General features: G+C 39.9%; 1 protein-coding gene across 1 annotated transcript in view; it reads right to left on the bottom strand.

The window, feature by feature from the left end:
* col24a1 (collagen type XXIV alpha 1 chain) overlaps positions 1-24,149 on the bottom strand; it is an 87,837-nt gene that overhangs the window by 13,395 nt on the left and 50,293 nt on the right. Inside the window, exons 20-45 of the mRNA XM_026146179.1 lie at positions 22,047-22,100; positions 21,908-21,961; positions 20,131-20,175; positions 19,895-19,948; positions 19,363-19,407; positions 16,674-16,727; positions 15,648-15,701; positions 14,252-14,305; positions 13,649-13,702; positions 11,697-11,750; positions 11,550-11,594; positions 10,784-10,828; positions 8,017-8,070; positions 7,282-7,335; positions 7,114-7,167; positions 6,896-6,949; positions 5,627-5,680; positions 5,141-5,248; positions 4,626-4,679; positions 4,334-4,441; positions 3,820-3,873; positions 3,238-3,291; positions 3,040-3,096; positions 2,246-2,299; positions 1,593-1,646; positions 970-1,023 (exon numbers count right to left, since the gene is read on the bottom strand). Of these exons, the coding sequence (XP_026001964.1) occupies positions 970-1,023; positions 1,593-1,646; positions 2,246-2,299; positions 3,040-3,096; positions 3,238-3,291; positions 3,820-3,873; positions 4,334-4,441; positions 4,626-4,679; positions 5,141-5,248; positions 5,627-5,680; positions 6,896-6,949; positions 7,114-7,167; positions 7,282-7,335; positions 8,017-8,070; positions 10,784-10,828; positions 11,550-11,594; positions 11,697-11,750; positions 13,649-13,702; positions 14,252-14,305; positions 15,648-15,701; positions 16,674-16,727; positions 19,363-19,407; positions 19,895-19,948; positions 20,131-20,175; positions 21,908-21,961; positions 22,047-22,100 (1,479 nt within the window). The remainder of the gene's footprint in view (positions 1-969; positions 1,024-1,592; positions 1,647-2,245; positions 2,300-3,039; positions 3,097-3,237; positions 3,292-3,819; positions 3,874-4,333; positions 4,442-4,625; positions 4,680-5,140; positions 5,249-5,626; positions 5,681-6,895; positions 6,950-7,113; positions 7,168-7,281; positions 7,336-8,016; positions 8,071-10,783; positions 10,829-11,549; positions 11,595-11,696; positions 11,751-13,648; positions 13,703-14,251; positions 14,306-15,647; positions 15,702-16,673; positions 16,728-19,362; positions 19,408-19,894; positions 19,949-20,130; positions 20,176-21,907; positions 21,962-22,046; positions 22,101-24,149) is intronic.

Below are 24,149 nucleotides of genomic sequence, written 5' to 3'. Positions count from 1 at the left end.
AAAAACATCAACCCAGTGACAGTGATTTATTCATAGTCCCAGAGAGATATTGTTTAAGAAATGCTTTATCAAAGCTGTTAATCTAAAACAGGCATACAGAAGATCCTCAAAGTTTCCAGTGTTTCCTGGCAGGCTGCTAAGTTCTCAGTGCTTCTAAGCATATGGAAATACAAGTTCCATGTTAAGGTATTGCACAAACTTAATTTGAACTCGAGTTTGGCGAAATCCACTGAAATGGTTGGATAGTATGTGAACTGCTTATATAATCACTCTTCTATACAAGCTGTTTCGCATGTGGTGGCGAGTCAGTCATGTCTGTACACCTGTGACACTTCAAGATTACAAAAGGCCGTATGGAACCTGATCAAGGAGCGTCAAAGCTGTTGCACAGGGAAATCATAGTTATGCATAGTTATGCAATTAGAAAGCCTGTGAAGACTGAGGGCTCTAAAGAACATGAGACTAAGCAAGCAAACCTGTTAGTTCAAGGTAGCACATGTTAGTAAAACGTATCTGCATTTTAAGTATCAAAGAACAAAAAGCAATGAGCCATTAATAAACATCAGATTAAATATTTGAGAAGTTTAATGGTGCATTCAGGGTGTAAGGAAAAGCTGCAGTTCCCTGGTTGCTGTCCAAACTTCATTGCTCCAAGCATCTTTTTTTTCTTCAACCGCCTGCTTTCTATCTCGATGAAGTAAGCAGAATTCTACCACAGCTGAGCTAAAATTATCTAGCGTGACAAGCAGCTTAAACATCTGTAGCAGCATGCTCCTGTGGTGACAGCTAAAAAAATGACAAATTGGGGATTTTGGTTAAATCTGTTTGCATCTGGTTTTGTACATTTTCTACTGTCAGGTGTAAATCAATCATTCCACACAGAGAAGAGACCAAATTTAGTGATTTCCTAAACTATTCACATTATTGAAAAGCTGTATTATGCTGTATGTGAATGGTGTCAAGTCTCACCGGAGCTCCTTTTTCTCCTTTTGGGCCTGGTTCTCCGGGGGAGCCTGGAGATCCCTGTGCGAAGGAAGAATACACTATAAAGTAAGTAGAATATAAACACGCAAAATATTATCAAGCTGTGTAGATCTATATAAAAATGATATGCAATATTATGATTATAAGGAATATCCTTGTTTACCCTACTTCTTAATCGAGTCACTTTTAACACTCCACAGCATATACAGTATATCCCACAGTATAGATCCTAATCTAATAGGCATTTTCCTGTTAGGAGAACAATCACACTCTCAAACTGAATAAAAAGTTTTGATTTAAAGACGTACTTATCTGTCACCCTTTGAAAGAACACATTTAGATATTTCATATATTTATCATCACCACAATATGGCCAGCACACAGTAGAGATATTCAACTGTGGGTAAATGTAAAAAAACAACAGATTAAATAGTGTTGCTACGGCTGTGTGGGTTCTCTGCCATTAGGTCATGGTAGTCTTAAGCTTGAAAATAAAAAGGCAACCAGACTTCTTTAAGTCTTCTTTAGCTCTCATCCACGAGCCTTCTTCAGTCTAAAACTTCGGTTTAGTTCTTTGTAAATTTTTAGGCAGCTGTTTACTGACTTACCGGTGGGCCTTGTGGTCCAGAAGCCCCACGAGGTCCAGGGGTACCGATATAGCCCTGAAACATAATTTTCAGATTTGATAAGTAACTTTTTATTTGTGAATAATACATACACATCATTCTCATGTTCTTTACTAAAGAGGGAGCCCAAAAGCATAATTAATGTCTATACCCAAATGCCTCTTTTCCACCTGCAGTAAAAACTCAGAGGCTCCATAGTATCAAAACTAGGATTTTTTTATATTATCTATAACTGCACCGAATTAAGCTATTTCATCCATTTACTTAACTAACCAGTCTGTCTTTTGTCCTGTCTAAGGAAACTACAGAATAATACAACAAAAACAAATGCATCTAAAAACCAAAATGTTTTATATGTTAACGACAATGAAGATTTTTGAATTTGGAGACGAGTTCACAGACTAGCACAGACCCCCCCAGTTAATACGTTGCCATCACCGTGAACTTGTGCTCAAGTGTGTGTACTTCTTGGGAAAAAGCAACAGATTTTCTCAGCCTTATTGCTCGGATTTTGGTAATCCTCTCCAACATGTGTGGTCTGCTCTTCATGCGAAAGGGGCAGCGTGGAGTATAAACAACAATCAAGCAGACTGAGCGGAGTGCCGTGTGTCTGACGTTTAATGGTTCGTTCCTACCTGATAGCCTTCATCCCCCGACTCTCCACGCTCTCCTCGTTCCCCTGGAGGCCCCTGCGTAGACAATGAATGCACACACATGAATGTGCATACTGCATATACATACATGACTGTCTTTTACCTGCACAGCTTCAGGTGAGCTGGGCACCTACTCAGACTCACTCCCCACATATCAAACACATGAATCTCTCTGAACGTGATTACAGGGTACAATAAAGCAGAGGCTGGCATTGTATTGCTTATACTATACACTGCAATTCTGTGCCAACTTGAAAATTCAATACTACTGACGTGCAGACAGCCAATACCTCCAACTGTTCATGCAGTGTAGCCTCTGTCAGTAGTCATCATGACTATTGCAGGGGAAATGCATCTTAGAGAACACAACTGTTGTATGACTGCATGACTCCGGGGTTTCTAAAGCCGCTTTATGCTGATCCTCCTTTGATATTAGTTTAAGAATGAGTCACTGTGAAATATGCTGAATCCTTGTGGTGACTTAGGTATTAGGAAGAAAACTTTAGCTGTGCCCTGTGTGTGAGGTAGCCGTTTTGTCTCTAACTTCTCAGTCAGTAATTAAGACACAGAAGGTTGATAATCGCTTCATGCACATGACAGATTTAGGATAAGAAACTTTAACATTCATTTTTTATCAATGAGTGCATTTGGTGCTAAAATCAGGAGCTGATCAGGATTAACTTTTACATCCAGTCTCAATCTGGTATTTAAATTGCTTTGGATAAGCAGAGCAAGGAGAGTTCAGAATGGAGAGTTTAAAGGAAAGCAAGACCTACTGGTTCACCTAAGGGCCCTGGCAGTCCTGGGGTCCTGTTGTCCTCGCCTGGGTAACCCTGGGATGTAGCAAACGCAAACATACAATCATAGATGAGTGGATGTAGATTGCAGGCAGATAATTTAGTACTTTAAAGAACTCTGAATAACCTAAGAAATCCAGTTAAGGACATAAGTCACAAATTCAGGTATCAAATTACCTTTTCACCTTTGGGTCCTGGCGGGCCAACGGGCCCAGGCTTTCCAAGGTGCCCCTAAAGAAAAAAAAGAAAACCTGACTATTGTACGTAATGGGGCTGCCACACTTATGCTGGCTTTTAATCAGAACTGTTTTTTAGGGATAAACAAAATTCCATATATTATGTCAGATTCAATCAAGTCTGAAGGACTCTAAAAGCACACATGCACACACAGATTCACAAAAAACATTAGCAACAAGCATTAGGCTCTATTTGTGTAGAATTTGTAAAGATATTTTCTGATATCTAGTGTTTTTGAGGATATCTCAGGCTACCGAGAAAAGCAAAGAAGGATGACTGATGTGTCAGTCATCCTTCTTTCTTCAATAACTGTGAGTAAAGTGTTCTGGCATGAAAATCTCAGGGCACTGTACTCATGGGGTTTTGTGCGTTTCTGAGCATGTGCACATATGGTTGTTAAGTTTTCGTGTGTGTGTGTGTGTGTGTTTATCCCACATGGTTATACAATACACATTCATGTATACACGAGTGAAGACAAAAAGACTGTTTTCATGAAACCAAGTTTAGAAAAGAAAAACTTACTGGGTATCCTGGAAGTCCTGGTTGCCCGTCTATCCCCATGACTCCAGGCTGACCCTGGAAGCAATGCAGAAAATGCGAAATAAGGCCTTGAATCAGTCATGGTGCTTCTGCTTTGCTTTTTAGGTCTTCTCCAGATAAATATATCTTTGGCAGGCTTATAAATCGTTGATCCACAGCTATATCAAAGTAGTCTCAGTGGTTCTACTGAAAGGGGAGCTGAAAAAATGTCTGGCATCCTCCTAGCTTGCCATCTCTTACATCTTCTTGCTTTGGTTTTAACAGTTTGCTTTGGTTTTAAAATTCTGAGTTCGATTGACTTCAGCAGTATAAAGAATTAATTATACACAAGATGTGTCTTTTTCCCCTCTCTAGCCCATTATAGCTAAAGGTTCAGCTGATACAATTCCACAGATTCAATTAACAAACATCATAGACTGCAGGCCACACCTTCAATATAAACTGTGGCTTGCAGTCTTCAACACCTACAGTAGTAGAAGAAGAAATGGGACCTTACAGATGTGCCTCGAGTTCCCCTGGCACCTTTCAGTCCTGGCTCGCCCGGCTGGCCGATGTCTCCCCGAGCGCCAATCTCCCCAGCAAGACCAGGAGGACCCCTCTCTCCCTGTAAAAGATTGTAAATATAATTAAAAGACATAAAAATTAGTATTATTAATAAATCTTGCTGTTTTCATTTTATTGTAAGCAGGTTACTTTAAAAATAAACTATAAGACTAGATGCCTCAGTGGCTCTCTGTGTTAAATGTGCCCTTTGTGTTAAATGGAACTTGGCTGATCAGGATATTTACTTTCTTTCCGTGCCGTCCTCTGTTTCCTGGGGGACCCACTTTTCCTTCTGGACCCTGTAAAGTGATTGCCAGTAAATTATATTGCTTAAAATACGTTTTAAATTATCCCAGAACAGACTCTGTCATATTCTGGATTCTATCTCACTTTATTGCCCGATGTTCAGATTAAACACTAACCAGCAGATACTGATACACTAGATACACTCTGAATCTGCGTCCTTCCCTCCAGATAACAGTGACCTTCTTGCTCCTTGTCACCCATGGCTAGACTTGGATCTGTATCTCCAAACACCAAGAACCTAAGATCTGCAGCTCTCAGACCATGCTACACATCCAAAATCTCTGACAAGGTAAATTTATCAACCCAGTAGCAAAACGTTTTTATTGAAGAGCAGAGTGACCCCTACTGGGAATCAAAGGTATTATTTACAGAAATGTGTCTCTAGATTTCCCTCATTTACATGAAGTTTGCTGTATTATCTGAAAGTTAAACTTTGGGACCAATATTAACTTACACGGAAGCCCTGTTTCCCAGGCTCTCCAGGTGGCCCCAGGGGTCCAGGATCCCCTTCTGTCCCTTTCTCCCCTGGCTCCCCAAAAGGCCCACGCTCTCCAGGTTCACCCTGGCAATTTGACGTAGAAAGAGGAAAACAGGCACACAAGAAAAGAGTAAAAGTAAAGACAATTCAGCAACAATAGAATAAGCTTTTATTATATTACCACTAGAAAGATGGAAGATTTGGGGCAAACTAACATTACTTTCACCCGCTTCCGTAGATTTTAATATCATACTCAAATCCAGTGTGAAATTAAGTGGATATACTAAGTAATGCAATGAGATTCAATGTACCACTGGGATGACCTATTTTGGAATCCTGAGCTAATCTGCGGATGTTCTAACATTTTGATTTACTATCATAGGGTCAGTCCAGCTAAAATAAATCTTTTGCCTCCCTGGTTCATTTGATCAGAAATAATCAAGAACACACAAGTCAACAAACCTTGGCTCCATCTTTTCCCTGAGGTCCGTCTTCACCAGGGGGACCGGGAGGACCCTTAAAACATAAAAACAGTTTTAAATACATCTGCTGTAAAAAGTTAGAAATCAGCAGTTCCTATTACATCTCAACTCAAGTGCCAAGAAAACTACAATGCATCTATGAATTTTTACTTCAGTTTTAATTGGAGCCGTTTATGAAATAGACATTGATTCTTAGTAACAGGCATGCTGCTTCTGGAAATCCTCGGCAAGTTTAAATAATACTCTGCACAACTTCACATCCCTTGGTAACACAAGATTGTTTAATAATTTGTGTAACCTGTGGTTACGTGTGATAAAAAAAAGCTCCCAGCCCGACCTAATCCAACCTACTGCATGCATGCATCCTCAAATATACTTGCACATCACTTCAATGTGATGAGAACTAGACTTTATCTTGTATTTATAATGTGTTTGTTTAAAACAAAAATACATTAAGGGATAATTATTTTTGCGTAACCAAAAGGCAAAAATCATGCAGCGCTCTCTAAAATGGAAATAGATTCATGAAAAATTCAAATTATGTTGAAATCCACAATATAATCATTTAAACTATAAAACCTAGACCTCATAGAACATCTGCACTGGTAAGATCTCCATGGAAACAACCATACTGCCACATGTCACATATGATCCAGGTTTTTGTTTTCCATCCAAGTATTTGATAGAAAAGGATTGCAGATTTAGCTCGCTTCCTCTCACACATTTTACATAATCAAAATAGTTTTAAGTACATATGAGGAACTTAAAATACATGAAATGATGAAAGGAAGATAGAGACTGGGGCATAAAGTGCGTGCATGTTTGACAGAAGCCGCTTGGCCCCTCTGCTGCTGACAGCTTATATCCAGTACTCATGGGCTGCATCGTGCCATTCTTTGCAATAAGCCTCGACTTAATGAAACACTTATCTAACACACAATGTTTTTGAATGGATCTTGCACAGTTAAGCCCTGTCATGTTAAAAAAATCTGCCCACGGACAGCCAGCCATTCAAAGCTCTGCCTAATTTTGTGCACAACACGGGAAGATGAAACTAAAGCAGTCTGTTCCATCTACATATATATATATATATAGTTTATACATCACACAAACACTCTTGTATTTCTACTTTCTTCTGGCAAGCGGATAAAACATCTCTGTCAGAATGAGGGGGGTGAGTAAATATACAACTGGGTTAGGGTTACCCGAACACAGGGAAGGAAGGGATTAGCAAACTGCAGTCACTCACTCTCATTCCCTCCTGCCCCTGCTCCCCTTCAGCTCCTGGAGGCCCAACATCACCCTACAGGGAGACAAACCACAACAAGAAGCTGGCTGGAGGTCAGAACACACTTACATATTTGCATCACCCGCTGTTTCACTTTCAATGAGCGTGCCCATTGATTTGCAAATTAGTGGAGCAGGAAGAAGGCAAAGGTTCAAGAATTATAACAAGACAGTACAAACCTTTTCCCCTGGCTCTCCAATGGCACCTGGTTCTCCCTCTAAGCCTGGTAAACCCTACAATGATGGGAAAGAGAACCATAGGCAATATTTCATTTGCATACATTTGGATAGGATTGTCAAATAATACTCATAATCAATAAAGCATCATGAGCATTTAATGTAAAGTACTTCAGGTCCTTGTTCTCCATCAGGTCCAGCCTCTCCAGCAGGTCCTCTGGGTCCCTGAAAGAAAAAGAACCACCATGGCTAAAGCACACAAACACAATGATTCAGGAATCTCATTAACTTCTACATCAGGAACTTAAAACAAAATAGAACAAAATAGATATAATAAAAAATTCTAGCATGTAATGCCCCAACTTTTAATTATATGTCTAGTCTAGAAAAAGAACTGAGAGATGAGATTGAATGAGTCTGAAATAAAAAGACTGAAGACCAGCCAAACACACAAGATGAGACCTATAACATAAACCGAGCATCTAGCATTACAGAAAGCTCTCACCCTTATAAATATCTGTATCTGACTGTTTGACATTCCTCCTGCCCCTGTGGGGACTGAAGGAGTTCCAGGCAAATTAAGAATTTGAAGACTAAGCCAAAAAGGGAGGCACAAGGTGGGGAGCATTCAGGTGTGGTGAAAGCAGAAGAGGGAAGAAAATAAAGAATATCAAATATATACTCCCTCCCCCGAAATGATTCTCTTTCTGCTAAGATCAGAGCTTCTCGTGTGATTTAAACTGTAACAGCTTCTCCCTCGCGAAACTCGTGCGAGCATCTACGGGCGAGCGCGTTCTCCCCGCTGTCATTACATGTTCTGCTGAAGGTGTTTTTCACAGCATGCGGTTTGTTTGCAGTTTCCTGTAACAACCACATCAATGCAGCAGGAAAAAAGCGCATACTTACTGGTTCACCTTGGGCTCCCCTCTCCCCGGTGCTGCCTGGAATACCTGGTTTTCCCTGGAAACATAATCATGAGCTCAGTGGTGATTCACTCAAACATCCTGTGTAGTTAACAGAAGTCATGCACGGCTTCTCGTCATTACCAACACCACCATCATTATCACCACAATTTCCCGTGTGGCCACACACACGCGATGGCTGAGTTTAATATTTCAAGGTTGCCTGACAGCTACAGACACAACACAGAAACTCCAGGATGAGACTCTGTTTGTCGTAGTCCAAACATTGTATAGCCAAGACACTCCAATTATGTGACCAATGGCATTTGTTTTTATGCCTGTGAGCTAAATTTGCAACATCAGAAGTTTTGTGGCTCATGAAGCAGAGCAGGTCATCTGCTAATTTAAAGGTTGGTGGTTTAATCCCTGGCTACTCCAGTCTATGTGCCAAAGTATTCTTGGGCAAGATACTGAACCTTGAGTTACTTCTCGTGCACTTATCGAAGAAAGTATTTAGACACAAAAAAAAGTGCGTATGTGATGAGACATGAGGTATAAAGTGCTTTATACAAACAAGTCAATTTACTATTTAATTCAATAAGGTAAGTCCTTTGGATATTAATTTAGAGCAGCATAGCTGGTTAAAGTCCAATAGTCCCAGTCAAAAGGACATTCAACCGCTAAAAATCATTTACTGGCATTCCTGAATGGAAACATAACTGTAATTTGGCATCTTAATCCAGAAATAATAACATCATTTACCATTTACTATCATTTTGATTAAAGAGCTTGTGCACAATGGTGGTTTAACCACTACAGAAACATAAAAAATGATTTTGTTAATTCCCAGTGCTGTTAATTTAGGGCTTCTGTAGCATTGCTTCCGTCTACTGAAAAGGTTAGACACAAGGGAAAACTATGTTTTCAAACTGTACACGAGGTGAGTGAAATGAACTAAGGGGAGAAGTACAAAAAAGCACAAAAGCCAATGACAATTTTTAAAGTTCACTTACTGTTTAAAAACAAGAGCCAGTTAAGAGTAATGGGCTAAAAAAAGAGCGTGGACCACAAAAAGATTTATGAGCAGCAGTCACAACCACTGTCAGCTGCTTTAACTTAACAGAACTGCCTTCGACTGTGAGCTTCATGGGACATGACATCACAGATAGCATCATTTTCTCGCTATGACTCAATTGGTTCTTTTTTCTCTTTTTTTTTTGCACAGAGAAAATAGGAATTAGAATGAGTTACAAGTTTTGAGAGATATTTTATTGGGCACAAGATGGCGCTAAGACGTCAGAGTTGGAAAAATTGAAACAATGCTGCATCTTTGGCAGCAGCAAGGAAAGGTAGAGAAAGTTCCTTTAAAAGAGTGCAGTAGCAGCAACAGTGGGACAAAAGCTACTGTCAGCAGAAACTCCTCGCTGTGAGGTGAGGATGCAAGCTGTGTTTGGAAAGCACACAGGTTGAAACAAGTCCCAAGTTTGTGCTTGATGTCCCGTCCAAAGGATGGCACGAATGTACTGAACGAGTGTTTCACTGTACCGATGGCTGACTGATAGAGAGAACGCAGGCCCAGACGCGTCTTTGTAGGTGTTTGTCTGATAAGAATGATTACCAACAATCCCAAAGTGTCAAATGTTCAGCCAAGACATGATTTGTGGGCAAGTAAAGAAGCTCATTTGTCAGTGGTAAATGAAGACAAGCCAAACAACAGCACGAAAAGAAATGAAGGTGATAAACAGCATATATATCTATATCTATCTACATATACACACATACATACATATTAGAGAGAGAGAGTAGCGAGCTAGACAGATAGATATGACTGCTGTGAAGATCATCACTCCATAATTAACCAGCCCACATGGAGCCATTTTTGATTGTGCCACTGATATCTGCTGTTTACATGCTTTTGCCATCTGTTGATCAGTTATTGCAGCCTTTCGCAATGCATCAAAACTGCAATTCATCATTTGATCAATAATTAATTGTAAAGACCAAAAAAGGGTTGGAAAAAAAAACAAAAAAAACAACAACCTAGGGCTCCTAAAATCTGCCAAAAGTCTGACTGTGGCGTGACCTGCTGCATCTATTTGTTCAAATATCCCACTGAGTATTTACTGTGGTCACAGCTCTTTGATCCACTCTGCATGCTTAAAAGTATCCTTGGTGAGATACTGAAGCCTGAGTTGCCCTCCATGCTTTCACTGGAGTGTGAACGTGTGAATGTTAGATATAGCGAGCACTCAGACATAGAAAAAAGTGCTGGAATGAATGGGTGACTGAGCAATGTTATACAAAGCACTTTGAGTGATGAAACAGAGTAGAAAGGTGCATTCCATTTCTCTTAATAAACCCTTATCTAATCTGCAACCACGAACTGGATAAACAGTTAAGAAAATGGATGGCTGTGATTAAATGAAATGAAACAGGTCTGGATGAATGTCTTATTTGGACTTTGAACACTGTAAACGGGCTTAAAGTAGTGAAGATTTACTCCTTATTTCTTAAATATAAAAGAAGGAAATTGTGTTAGCAACTGAGACATAATAATTTTAGTACCGCGCAACGTGCGAAACCTTGAAGTCATGCCAGACGAGCAGCAAGGAGCGCATCATCACATGCTGATGAAGAGCGCAGAGTGTGTATTGTTAGTGCAAATAAAAAGACTCTTCATGATAGCTTTAAAGTACTATTCTACACTGTTGCTTCTCAAAAAAAAAAAAAAAAAAAGCTTTAAGAGACAAAAGGAAAGAAATATTACTCACAGGCTTCCCAGGAGGGCCTCTCTCTCCTGGATTTCCAGCCTTGCCCTTCAAGAAGAAAAATATACATATGAATGATTAACGTGTATTGAAATACGTTAGGTTAACTCAAATCAAACCCATTACCATGTCTGATGGTGATGCAGTTCCAGCTACTACCGCACAGCAGAAAGACGGATGTTTGACATTGACCGCTCAAACATCGAGTTTTAGGGAATTTCTCCCATATGAAGACAAAAATGTGAGTGTTTTACAGGAGGAATAAATAAATGTGTTGTTCATTTATCTTCAACTGCATGATGGCGCAAAACAGCCCAAATGTTTACTTTCATCCTGCTACTCTTCAGCTTATTGAGATCAGGTTTCTTTTACTACAGACCGCCAGCAGCACAGGCGAATTACATTTGCGTCTAATCCGCCACAGGGGCAACTAGACCAAAGCCTCCCTCTGAAGATAAAAACTGCTTAAAGTCTGATGGAGCTTGTGCACCGGGCAAGCCGTTGTTGTTCTTGATGCTGTTTGAAATCAGACGCACTCGTGACCTTTCCACGAAGTGAATATGCATCTTCAAGAAGGGGGGCGTGCTTGTTGGCTTGTCCGATGAAGCTGGTTGACGCATATTTTATGACTTTTTTTATTATTCTTGGCTTCAGACAAATTAAGCTACGTAAATGTTCTCAAAGGCCTTCAAGTATATGTAAAACACACAGCATTCCCTGTTTCTCTCTTATACAGATGTGAAAACACGTTGACCTAAAGACTACTTACTATTAAGCTTGGCTCTCCTTTAGGTCCGATCTCCCCCTTTTCACCCTGAAAAACATACCACCGTTTGGAACGAGATTTAGGATAAAGCCTCAGCTAACACACAGGAATTAGTGTCAATTTCCTACTATATCTATACCATGATGTTACCTTGATGCCCTCAGGACCCAGTTCTCCCGGTGGGCCATCTGGACCTCGGGGTCCCTGTGCAAAAACAAGACGAGCCACACCACTGAACATCACTCAACAAAGAAAGAACAGTACGTTGAGCATCTAAGCTCTCACATGCCAACTATGGGTAATGAAACAGCACCACCAGCAAAGTAATTAGTCTGTATTGTTTGTCTGTTTGGGGAGGTGTTCCAGCCTGATGTAGCAGCCTCCCACCCCCACAGAGATTCAGGGGTTTCACAGCATTGTAGCGCCACCATACAGAGACAACGATCTATAACACAGACACCCTCAGCCCCCCTCTTTTTTTTTGCTCCTGTCCATGCTTTTAGACCTTTCAGCTTATCTCTCCATTGAGTCTTCCTTTTATATCTCTTCCTTTGAGGACAAATCTGCTGCTATTTTGCTTGAGCCTCTCGTGTCACTCTGCTCTTTTATCTTCCTTGTAGGATTTATCGTTATATTCTTTTTCCTTTTGTTCACCTCTCCAACCTCAGTCTTGATTTAAACACCATTGAGTCATTTACTTTTGCCTAATCTTTCATGTTATAATGGATGCTATGTTCCTTTATCTGTTTAATCTTGTAATAGTGTGGAAAAAACTTTTCTTAGTGGCACGGACACTAACTGAAGGCAGGTGATGTACATTCACCCCTGCAGTGTGGCACTGAGGTCATGGAGCAGTAAAATTATGACAACACTGAGTTGCCATAAGGTTTGCTGTCATTTTAAAGGTCAGCTTGGTCAGCTTGGCTGCCTGTCTCACAACTAACCAGATGTTGACTGAGATTCATATTTCTTCATGTTTTTTGGTGGGAAAATAGGCAAAGCAGTTATTTAGTTGTTTCAATAACAGCTGTTTTTTAATAATTCACTTAAGTCAGTTTTCTTTGGCCTACAATAAATCACATGCATTTACAATGACTGATGTATTTGACCTCAACAAAGACAGAACTGACACACGTGTGGATTATGTTAAACAACTCAAGTGGCAAGTGTCGTATGTCTTTCTGGGCAAAATATGCAGAAGGAAGAAAACATTCTGAGAATTAAAGAAGACGATCTCAGATGAGAACTAAAGTAATGTGGTAGTAACTTATTACAATTATTTTTTCTCCTAATAGGACACATTCAACTAGAAAGCTGCTGTTTGGTGCAGAAGCTACTGTAAGTGGATGTAAACTATCAATTTAAAGAGGCGATTTTTGCAAAAATAAAAGTTTGAAAAGTCCAAAATGAGCTTCTGCTTGCTTACGCTAGCCCAGTATTTTACAAGAAAGCACCAAACTTTTAACTACCTTGCTGGTAAAAGAAATTTGGAAAAGCTGCTTATGTGTTAACAATTAAACGATTCTTCGGGGACTTTTCTAAATGTCAAGATACAAAACAAAAGAGTTTGTTTCCAATCAAATAAAAAAATCCAATCTTTTTTTTGAGGGCAAACAGATTTCTGTTAATACCACAGGACTGCAGTAATCTTATTAAAAGATAGCAGGACATGCCGTGGCATGTATATCTGCCAAGTTGGTTCAGGATTTAAATTTGCTTCCTCCTTAATTTCTGCTGCTGCAGAATTTAAATTCTTAGAAAATCACAAGCACAGAAACCAGAAACTGTTCTTTTGCCACCTGTAGGTGTTGTTCTTCTCTCTGCCACACGATGTCCCACCAGCATTAAATCACCTCACTGGTTTGACCTTACAATGATGTCTTGTAACACTAGATTCATGGTGCTCGTGAAACAGTTGTAATTGCACCTATAAAGAAGCTTGGGCCATGTGGAACGACATCCACATGTCTTTTAATTGCTTCAAGCTCTGGTTTATGGGAAAGAAGATGTGATGTGAAACAGACAAACCAAAGGTCTGATGAGGGAAGTTTTTTTTAAGGGACTGATGCAGCTTGTGCCCAAATGTTACAGTCTCCTCTTACCCTTCTACCCTTTGGCCCAGCAATGCCTGGACTACCCCTCGGTCCCGGTGGACCCTGTCAGAAAAAAAAAAACAGTGTGGATATAGAAGTGAAATTAGTGAGAACATAGACCAGGAAATTATAAGAAGAAGGGAAAAAATAAGAATAAAGTTTGAAGGTTTTCATAATATTTGGTGGAGTTATGGTTATAATATTTAGATAAAATAACTATGCATCTTCTAACCACATCATCACTAATGCTGTGAACCTACGGCATGCTGCACAAACAGCTCGGTGGAAATGATCTTCAGCCAGTTAGACGCACTGTTTACTGCTCCACGCTAAATTGTGAGAATGGGGGAAACTGATGTATCAAATAGCCCTCATAAACTTTGGGTGTTTACAAAGACGAGCGTGATCCTTCAGCACAGTTTAAGGGCCCAAGAAAATCTTGCAATTTAGGTATTTACAGACATCCAGCCGAGACACTTGGTACAGAAGATGAGATTCATTAATACACAGGGAGCAAAAAGTACTCAGCAAAGGAAATTGATGACAAAAAATACACATATAGGGAGGTATGCATGAGGTTAAAATCCTGCATGTTTTTGTTGCTCCACTTACAGGTGCACCTTGCATGCCGATGTCCCCTGGGCTCCCTGGCAACCCTGGATAACCCTGACACCAAAAAGAAAGGGGAAAACATGTCACTCTTTATTGATATCGCCTACAAAATCATTTTTAAAAAGTAAAAGCGGTAACACGACATAAAATATCCATGCTTATCTGCACTATGCTTTGGGATCAGCAGCTAATCTGGGGCAGCGGTGAACAGAACTGTGTTTCATATTATGTTGTCTTAGAATGGGCTCCAGGCTGTTCGGTGTTGTGGTTCTCACCCACATTTTACAGTATTTTCCTATAATTATCTATGAGGGAATAACACCCAAAAGTCAAAGAAAGTCACTAAAGACTAGAACACGTTCCAGAAAATGCTAATCCTGCAAATTGTCTTTGAACAGAAACAGAATTTCTGGATAAGATCATTGTAATCTGTGATGATTACACAGCACAAGCCTCTAAACTCAACCTCCACTCCTCGTTAATGTGGCTACATTACACCACCAACTGGTTCACACAAATCACTGCAATCCCTCTCGCAGCTCACAAACATCTCTCTCCTTCTTAGCCAAATGTGCACGCTAGCCTTTTGACTGCCACCAGATTAGTTAGGTCAGGCCTGGGGCCCAAAGCCACAGACATGGAGTCAATCCAAGGCCCCTGGACAGTGTAGGATGTAGGCCAGCTTCTCTTGAAGATTCATGCAGCATTACAGCACATATAAGAAACACTGCTGCACTGGACACTGTTTTTACTCAGTCTCAGTAACCCACAATCAATGGGCACTATGTTTACTCAGTTTATACACAGCTAGGTTAGGTTTTGGCTCTCTTTAGTCTTACAATGAGGTACAAACTGTGAATGACTGTTAGTGGTCTGCTACACTGGTCAGATTCTCCATGCCTGTGGGTAGCTCTAACTAATCCTTCAGTACATTCGATAATATTACCTATCTAGAGATTAGATAGGTGTCTAAAAGAGCTAAAAGATTCTCGTAATCTCCAAGAATATAGTATCTGCACGTTTATTTGCAGCAATACTCTATATTGTGCTGCTGTCAGTATATTACTGCAAATTTACAGTGAAAGGTTTCACTATGCAAACACCTTCAATAACAACACTGTGGAAAGATCTATTTTGCAAACATTTGTACCTTCAGAAGTTGCAACACGGAGTAATCTGGAACTTGGGTCTCTAGAGGGTCTGCCTTCATTTCCAGGAACTAAAACATGTAACATCTGCCAAAGCTTACAGCCAGCATCGCTTAGTGGTTCGAATTTAACTCATCATCTTTAGCCATTAGTTTACTGTTTTAGTCTATTAACCCTTTTACCGTAGGTTTGTGAGCTGTCAGACAAGAAACGGAGAGCTGCAGAATATCCTGAGTGACTGCACTTACCCTGGGCCCCTTCTCTCCGGCTGGACCTGTTGGACCTGGTGGTCCCCGGTCACCCTGGAGGAAAAGGAAGAGTTGATCATTAAACCATGACCTAAAACCTCAACACGCATTCACATACATTTCTACTTAATAAAAGCCATGAAAGTGGAGAGGAGCTTCTTTAAGTGTAGAAGGTAAATGTGACAGTGGTGTACAAATAGCAGATACTAATATATATATTGTCTTTGGCCCTCTGCACAGTATAATAAAAGCCAAAGGTAAGCCCAGCTGATCAGTAAAGCTTCCAAGGGCTTTTTTTAACCTCTGTAACACTTGTTATTCCACCTTGTCTCACACAGGGATCAGACTATTCGTATGGAACTGTTTTGGAAATACTTAGAGCAGTATTAAACAAATATTATCCATATATCTATAATGTGAAAAGAATTTTTAGGCTGTCAGGGTACAGCTGGTGATGACAGATTGAACCAGGAGGAGGATTTTTGTGTAAGAGGAGTAGGAGGACAAGCAAGAATCTGACAAGCAGATGGCTTCCCACCACAAGAACATGTTCTGACAAATGGGCCTTCTGGATAGGAAGGAAAAGGGGCTGCAGGTTGAGATAGAGGGAGGGAACAATTTACTGTACAGAGATTAAAAAGGTGTGTAATGCTGTGCACGTTTACTCGGCATAAGCTGAGGTGGAAAAAGAACTTTTAAAAAAGCACTGTGTCAGAAACAATTATATTTTGGGAGTTTCTAACATCCGTAGACAAGCAAATTTGTCTAAAGAGTATTGTAATCAAATGTTCACTTTCATTATAGCTTGACATTCGGCAGAGTGCAGGAGGGTTTAAAGGAAATAGTGGTGATGTGGATTTGACAATATTGTTATGGATGAGGATGTGAGAGTGTTGAGTGTTTATACAAGCACGTGTTCTGGGGCTCGTGGGCCTCAAGCCATGGCCTAATTATATAGGTCTGCCACTGACAGGCAGGCAGCTCATGCTGTCTGACAGCCTAATGACAGAGAAACACACACCTCACCTTTTCACCAGGAACTCCTATCACCCCAGCTATCCCAATCAGGCCTGCTGGACCCTGGAGAGGAGAGGGATAGCGTTAAACAGAAACACATCACGAGAAGTTATATCTGCGCAAAAACCCAATCTTCATTCATCTAAGGGTTACTTCCCGACTAGTCATGACACCTGGAATGTGAGAGGTCATAAATTACAATCTAATGCTTACATAAGCAAAAATGCAGGCGCTGCAAAGATGAAGAGAAACCTGAAGGGGTGAAGATCATTTTTACCATCTCGACTTTCACAAGTTTTTCCTAGAAATAGTGCTTAACTAAAAACACTGAGAGAAACAAAGGAAAAGTAAACACATCAATATGTGCCAGTAACCATGCTATAACAATATTAATTCCAAATCCACTTCACAACCCATGTGGTATTGATACTGGGCCGTTATTCAACAAAGCCAGAACAAATGGCTGCAACCTTGTTATGACTGCTGAAACTAAACTGTTGTCTGGCAAAAAAGAAAAAGAAAAAAAAGTAACAAATAACACATTTTTTAATCGCACAATTGCAGTGGCTCACGTACTACGTTCACACTGCACTCAGCGTCAAGAAAAGTTATTTTGCGAATGACTCCTTGTGGGGGAACCACCAGAAAATGTAAGTATGGAAGTTATTAGAAGAGCTTAACCATTTCCAGTTTAGTCATGCTGGGACGGGAGAGTGGGGGGTGGGGGTGCTATAGTTTGAAGCGGTGCCAGCTGCTTCACTGGATAATCTGGAGTAAAATGGCAAAATGTCTCAGTGGCTGATTTGACATTCTGGCAGAAAAGCGCAGTTAAAAAAAAAAAAAAATTGACCTCAAATCTCTTAATTGGGATGTGAAGCAGGATATTGTGGTGCCCTGTATCACTTAACAGAAAGACATGGCTTCAAAAGTTTTTCCATGTGAGGCCTTGACAGGAGAGCTTTAACGGCAATGTTTTTAAGGCCATTTGGTCTCTGAGCCACAGCATTAATAAGACCTTACAGTCAAGGAGGAAATACAGCCAAAGTTAGATTTTAATAAGAAATTCTTTTTAAGAAGGATCTTTAAATGAATGTGAGTACACTCTGAGTCAGTGACACACACGCGCGCACACACACGCACAAAACATAGGTGAAGTTAGTTGTGAAGTGGAGACTGAGATGAAAACAGAACAATCAGCAGATAACCTCAAATCAGCCAAACTATGATCTTAAAAACTCAAAATTAAACCGAGAACAGTTTATGGGAGGCCTTAGAGCATAGATGTCAAACTCATTTTACATGATGGGCCGCATGCAGCCCAATTTAATGATAGGCAGCCCAGACTCCTTTTTGACTGTGTAAAATAGTCTAACTGCACATGTAAAGTTACAGAAAAAGTTCTGGCAGCTTTTTTATTTAATTTATAGAAAATGTTCTATTTTATTGATTTATTTTACTTTGGATAGAAAGTAATAAAAAAATAAAATAAACCCCCGCATTTCTGCAGTAGATACTAAAAACAACAGGAACTGTAATTTTGTCTGTTACTTCATTACTGTACTATGAATGACTGTGGAGGAGTTCTTTATCAATAGGACAGGCTGTAAAATTTATGAAAATACATTTAAAAGCCTTCCTTCCCATTTTCCAAAGACATCCATCCAGTGGGCCGGATTGGAGTGTTTGCCAGGCCAATTCTGGCTCCCGGGCCTTATGTTTGACACCACTGCCTTAGGGTGATATAGATGCACTCAGTGAAGACAGTTTGACTGAAACCCCTTTGGATCGACTCAGGGCTTGGAAGTTTTCTTTTTTTTAAGCATCTTAGATATCTAATTTATCTGGAAAGTGATGTAATGGCATTCATTAGACCCTCCATATGTTTTAGAGGGGTTTTTTTCCACTCTGCAGAGCCCCATGGTTCCTGTTTGGCTTCAAAGGCCCTTCTACTCAGTAACTGCTCTCATATGTGCAGTGCTGCAACAAAGTCCAGCAGTCCCACTTGGTTGCCTCCACTATGCACAGAATGCAAATATTAGCATTAAGGGGCCTCTGGGAAAGACCAGCATACTTTGAATGGTCAGAACAGTTGCGTGCGTACGAGAATCTTACAATTATGTCCCGGCATTTCTCTACAGTATCTGTGTCAAGTATAAAACCCAAAGACAGACGCATGAAAGTGTGATTTTTGCAGTTAGTTGATTTCTTTACAACCAGTCCTGACACAGATGTTTTTGGGTAATCGATAAACAGTCCAACATTTCTGTGTTAACAATTTCTCTGTAAGTATGATTCATGCACAACAGCGTGTCAAAAAGGCTTTTACAGGCTTTGAGCCATAAAAAAAATGGACAACACAAATGAGATCACTTCCACAGAGGATATCTGTTCTACTGAGAAGTTCCACCAATTCTGATTTAAAAACAGTACGGTATTTGGATCGCAAGAAGAGAGATCCAAAATTTCTTAGCCTCAAAAGTAGGTCAGTAAAATAGTGATGCATGAGAATGTGTTCCTGTAACCACTTCCACAGTTGCCACAGAGAACAGTTAATTTACTGGAAGCACTTCATCAGTATAAATCTAATAAAAGCTATACCACAGCCCTGCACTCTCTATAAAGGGATCCAATGGAAAACTACTAATCCACAGTACACCGTCTGTTAGCTAATGTCATTAGAGGTGTGAAAGAAACTTACTTGTGGTCCAACTTTTCCAATATTTCCCATGTCCCCTTTCTCTCCCTGCAAGCAGTAAACATCAGACAATTTGCTGGTTAGCTTCCTGTAGTTAAACAGATCACTGATTTGGTTCTCACAGGATATTACAAGTACAAAAAAGATCACACACATAGACCATGGGACTACATGTATGATTGCCATCATGTATGATGATGTTTTTTTGGAGAAAAACAAACTCCAGAATAAACTGCAGCTCTCTCATAATTAAGGGCATGTTTACAGCATTATAAGTCTAGGCAATAAGCACCTCGCAAGGGGAGGAAAGCATGAGACCAATAAAATCTTGATGTACATAATACTAAATTTATTATACCACATTACAGCCAATAAAAAAAGAGTAGGGAAAAAGTCTACAGTTGACTATATTACAATGTAACGCCATTTTTACAACACTGTTAAGATTTTTCAGTGAGATGATGATGTCATGTGGCATTTGAAATTGCCACAAACATGCACTTACGTATACGGTGATTAAGTGATGGGATCTCACCTGTAAACCCTCGGAGCCAGGTTCACCGATGTGGCCTTTCCTTCCAGGTCTCCCCTAAAGGTCGACAGACACATACACGTGAACGTAAGTATAAATGCTGATCGAATGATGGCAAAGCTTATTTTATTCCATCCAGTCGGAGGTGATTCATCCTTATGAACCACCTACAAAAGGCTTAGCATGAGTTACGTGTGCGGCTGAGTGCAAATTCAGTGTATGAATTTGGGAGTTCTTACAGTAGGGCCTGGCCCGCCGGGTGGGCCGAGTGGTCCTTCGTCGCCCTGCAGAAACAAAGTTTGTTCAATCAAAAGTTTCCAAAGGCATGTTTCTGAAAAGCTGTAAATAAAAACGTGTTACACTGATTTGAAAATTGTATAAAGCATTTATGTCTCTTCACAAACAGATGTTAGAACTTATATTTTTATTATATTACATAATACCAGGAAGTTTAGCACACTGATGTATCACTTCTTCTTTTAACAAAATTTAGAAAGCATGTGCAAGGATAACAATTGGAGAGTTTTTTTCCATTCTTAGTGGTAAATGATTTCAGCTCCATGATGGTTCAGGGCTTCTTTTTATTAATTATTAACATTATTATTATCATGATTAATGACTAATAGTCATTTTTTAAGCATAGGTTCAATCAAAAGTGAGCCATCAAACCTTTAAAAAGTGGAAAACCCTTATTAATGATCAAACGTCCCTGTGCAGTGATTTCCACTGTAGCATTGTGCCAGCAACTCTGGGGTCATCTTGTAGCACCGTGTTACTCCTACCCATGTTTTTTTGTTGCATGCAACATTTCCCCTCTGAGCATCCATTATCGCTAACAGATGAAGGCAATTCTGTCTGAATTGGTGATGTCGGCACATTCCCTTGTCTACAGTACAGGAACTCCACAGGGGGCTGTGCTTACTTAATTCCTGTTTACTCTGTACACCTCAGACTTTCAGCAAAACTCCCGGTCATACCACCTACAGAAAATCTGATGATTCTGCAGTTGTCTGATGTCAGCAGGAGAACCACCGCTCACTAGATTTCTTTTTTCTTTCTTACAAACCATAGTGTGTAAAATCCCAGCAGTTTCCGAAATACTTAGACCAGCTCATCTGGCCTTAACCCACTCTTCTCCCTCATTCTGATGCTCAGTTTGAGCTTCAGTGGTTTTTTGTTTTTACTGTGCCTACATTTCTAAAAGCATTGTGTGGCATGCTAATTAGATATTTACTTCAATGAGAGGCTGAACAGGTGTACCTAATAAAGTGTCCATCTTAGTTTCTTACAAGGTCTTGCAAACTGGATATGAAAAGGTTAAAATTTTACTCAAATAAAGAGAAAAAATATCTTGTTATTTCTCAACATCATTGTTTTGGGTAAATGGCCTGCATTTGTATAGCGCTTTTCTAGTCCATAGGACCCCAAAGCGCTTTACACTACATTCAGTCATCCACCCATTCACACACACATTCACACACTGGCGATAGCAAGCTACATTGTAGCCACAGCTGCCCTGGGGCGCACTGACAGAGGCGAGGCTGCCGGACACAGACGCCACCGGGCCCTCTGACCACCACCAGTAACAACCTTTGTCTGCGTACTCTGCCGTGTGTGACAGAAGAATACATTAGCCAACTCTACACCGTTGTGTATGGAGGCCAGATCAATATTCCAACATTAAGCACAATAGAAAACTGTGTGTTGCTCTACACTTTCCAGTGGATTCTGTTTCTATTTACAGGGCTGGAAAACATTTCAGCCTTGTTTTCATAAGCACCTGTTGGTGAATCATGACTTCACCTGGTGGAACATGCCCTGAGAGATATAGCAGGGGGAAAAAAACTGAGATCTGAGCTATACCTGTGAAATATGAATAGATGTTAAATGAGAGGGAGTGTGCTAATTCATCTTGCCTGATCAAATGGAAATTCCTCAGTGAGCTATAGTTTCCACTTCTCTTCTCTGAGTGAATTGAGAACCTGGAAAGATAAGTTAGGTGTCAAATTGTCTCACCTGTATTCCTTTAGGCCCTGGCGGACCCTGGGGTCCTCTCTCACCCTGCAAACCCTGAAACACAGGTGAATGTATGACTGGATGAAATTAATGAATGAGTGGATGGATCGAGAGAGTGGAAAAAGAGATGCCGTTGTACCTTTGGACCAGGTGGTCCGTTTGGGCCCGGCGCTCCAATGTCCCCAGGAAACCCCTTGCAAATTCAGGAGAGAACGAATATTGTTATAGAACATTATTATTAAGCCAAATGTTTTGATTCCTCTGCATTAACCTGTATAAGACAGAACTGTATAAAAATAATGATGGATTGCTGCTGAGCTAATGTTCTCCCTCAGGCAAGCCTGCCATGACACAATCACTCATCTCATAAAATGTGCTTGCGAGCTGCAGCCTTTGTGACCTTTGATGACGTAGCAATTCTGGGCAGCTTGACTTTGACATTGTCGATGTGTTTCACATACTGTGCAGTATTAACAAACACTTTAACAGAAGGTGAGATATTCTGCATAACACCTAAAGACAGAGTGCTGGCAGACCATGACAGAGCAGGAAAATTTTAAGGACATATTAACATTGTGGAAATGTAATAGTTTTGACTTAGAAACGCTTGTGGCTAGCAAGATAATGTGCTACATTCAGTTCAGTGCTATGTTGTTGCTAGTGGGAGAGCTAGCATAGCATAGAGAAGATTTTCCAAGTACGTATTCAGGAGTTTTTAATTTAACCACAAACTGTAGTCAGATGAGTTGATGCCTGCGAAAAGCTCCAACAACAATCCCACGCTGCTGCTCTTTCTCTCTAGTAAAACGCTTGTTTTTAAGCTTTTAATGGAACTACTACTAATACAGTTATCACGAAAAACCCCAACAACAACGTTTTAAGCAAAGCAAGTCGATTATTGACTTAAAAAATTAAAGAATGTAAAATAATTACTTGCCTCTTCCATGACAAAAAAACCAATTCAGTCTCTATTTGTCAGAGCATCTATAGCTAATTTTAATAATTCAAATCAACATCAAATTACAATTTTTAGCAATTACAGGGATTATGAATGACAAAGATAATGTTTTCTGAGTATGAATAAATAAACTCAGCCCAAAAAAGGAACAAAAGAATGACAAAACATGCAAATACATGTACCTAATATGAGCGACTTTGCCCACACAGACACACTCAGCAGTATAAGACTCTGAAGTCATCCGTTTCTGTTTTAAGATTTATATTAAGCTGTTCATTATCTTCTAAATTGGTAGATAATTTGGTGTGAAAGCAAACGGAATAACAACCATAACAATCCCTTCGAATCTAAGGTGAGCCAGCATTTGCAGTATATGCACCGTGAATGAAAATACTTATTTTACAGCCACATGGATTTAGCTTAAATCCTATATCTGCTACCTGCTACCTTATGCTACCCCTATGCTGTCTTTGTCTTTGCATTATCATAAGTTTGACTTGGAGCAGCCATAAAAGAAGCACTCTCTTGGCAACGTGTCCATTGCATTACACACTCTATTAGGAAAGTAGCTGTACCTCAATCTGTCTTTACTTTAGTCAGCATACTCCACTGAGCCAAAATACAGCAAAAAAAAAAAGAAAAAAAGAAATGCTACAGTCAATATTTTAAGAAGACAAAAGCTGAAACATTTTACTCTGACCTTCTCATACTTTATACTGGACTGCTGAATACTGGCCTCAGTGAAGATCATGTTTTTAACAGTAGCTGCCTCTGACTCCCCTTTATTTCATGCAAGCGCAACAAATATTAATAATAATAATTTATTTGTACAATAATTTTCAAAACACAGAGTTACTAAGTGTGTCACAGTTTGAATAAAAGCTAACCATAAGTATACATGTTCCAACATACAGATACATAAATGGGAAAATATGAATGGAAAACTAACCTGTAAAAATAAGAAGTCAGTCGCTCTGATATAAGCAAGAGCCAGTCAATGTAGAGCTTTATATGTTAATAATTTGATGTTAAGGTGGATTCTGAATGTCACTTGGACCCAGCAAACGGAAGCAATAATAGCTGTGATTGGTGAGCGTCAGATAGCAGCAAGGCTGCTAACAAAAGCTATGTTCTGCACCATCTGGAGAGAAGCTATGGAGGACTGAGAGATGCAAGTGACTGACAGTAATAGGTGGGAGAAAATTAAAGTGTATATTAAAAGCTCCAGATAAAAGAATGAGTCTTTGATTTTTGCAACATTTCTTAAATGAAAGAAACATGACT

This window comes from Astatotilapia calliptera, chromosome 17 (assembly GCF_900246225.1).
Source record: "Astatotilapia calliptera chromosome 17, fAstCal1.2, whole genome shotgun sequence".
Lineage (NCBI taxonomy): Eukaryota > Metazoa > Chordata > Actinopteri > Cichliformes > Cichlidae > Astatotilapia > Astatotilapia calliptera.
This window is presented reverse-complemented; position numbering and strand designations above follow the sequence as displayed.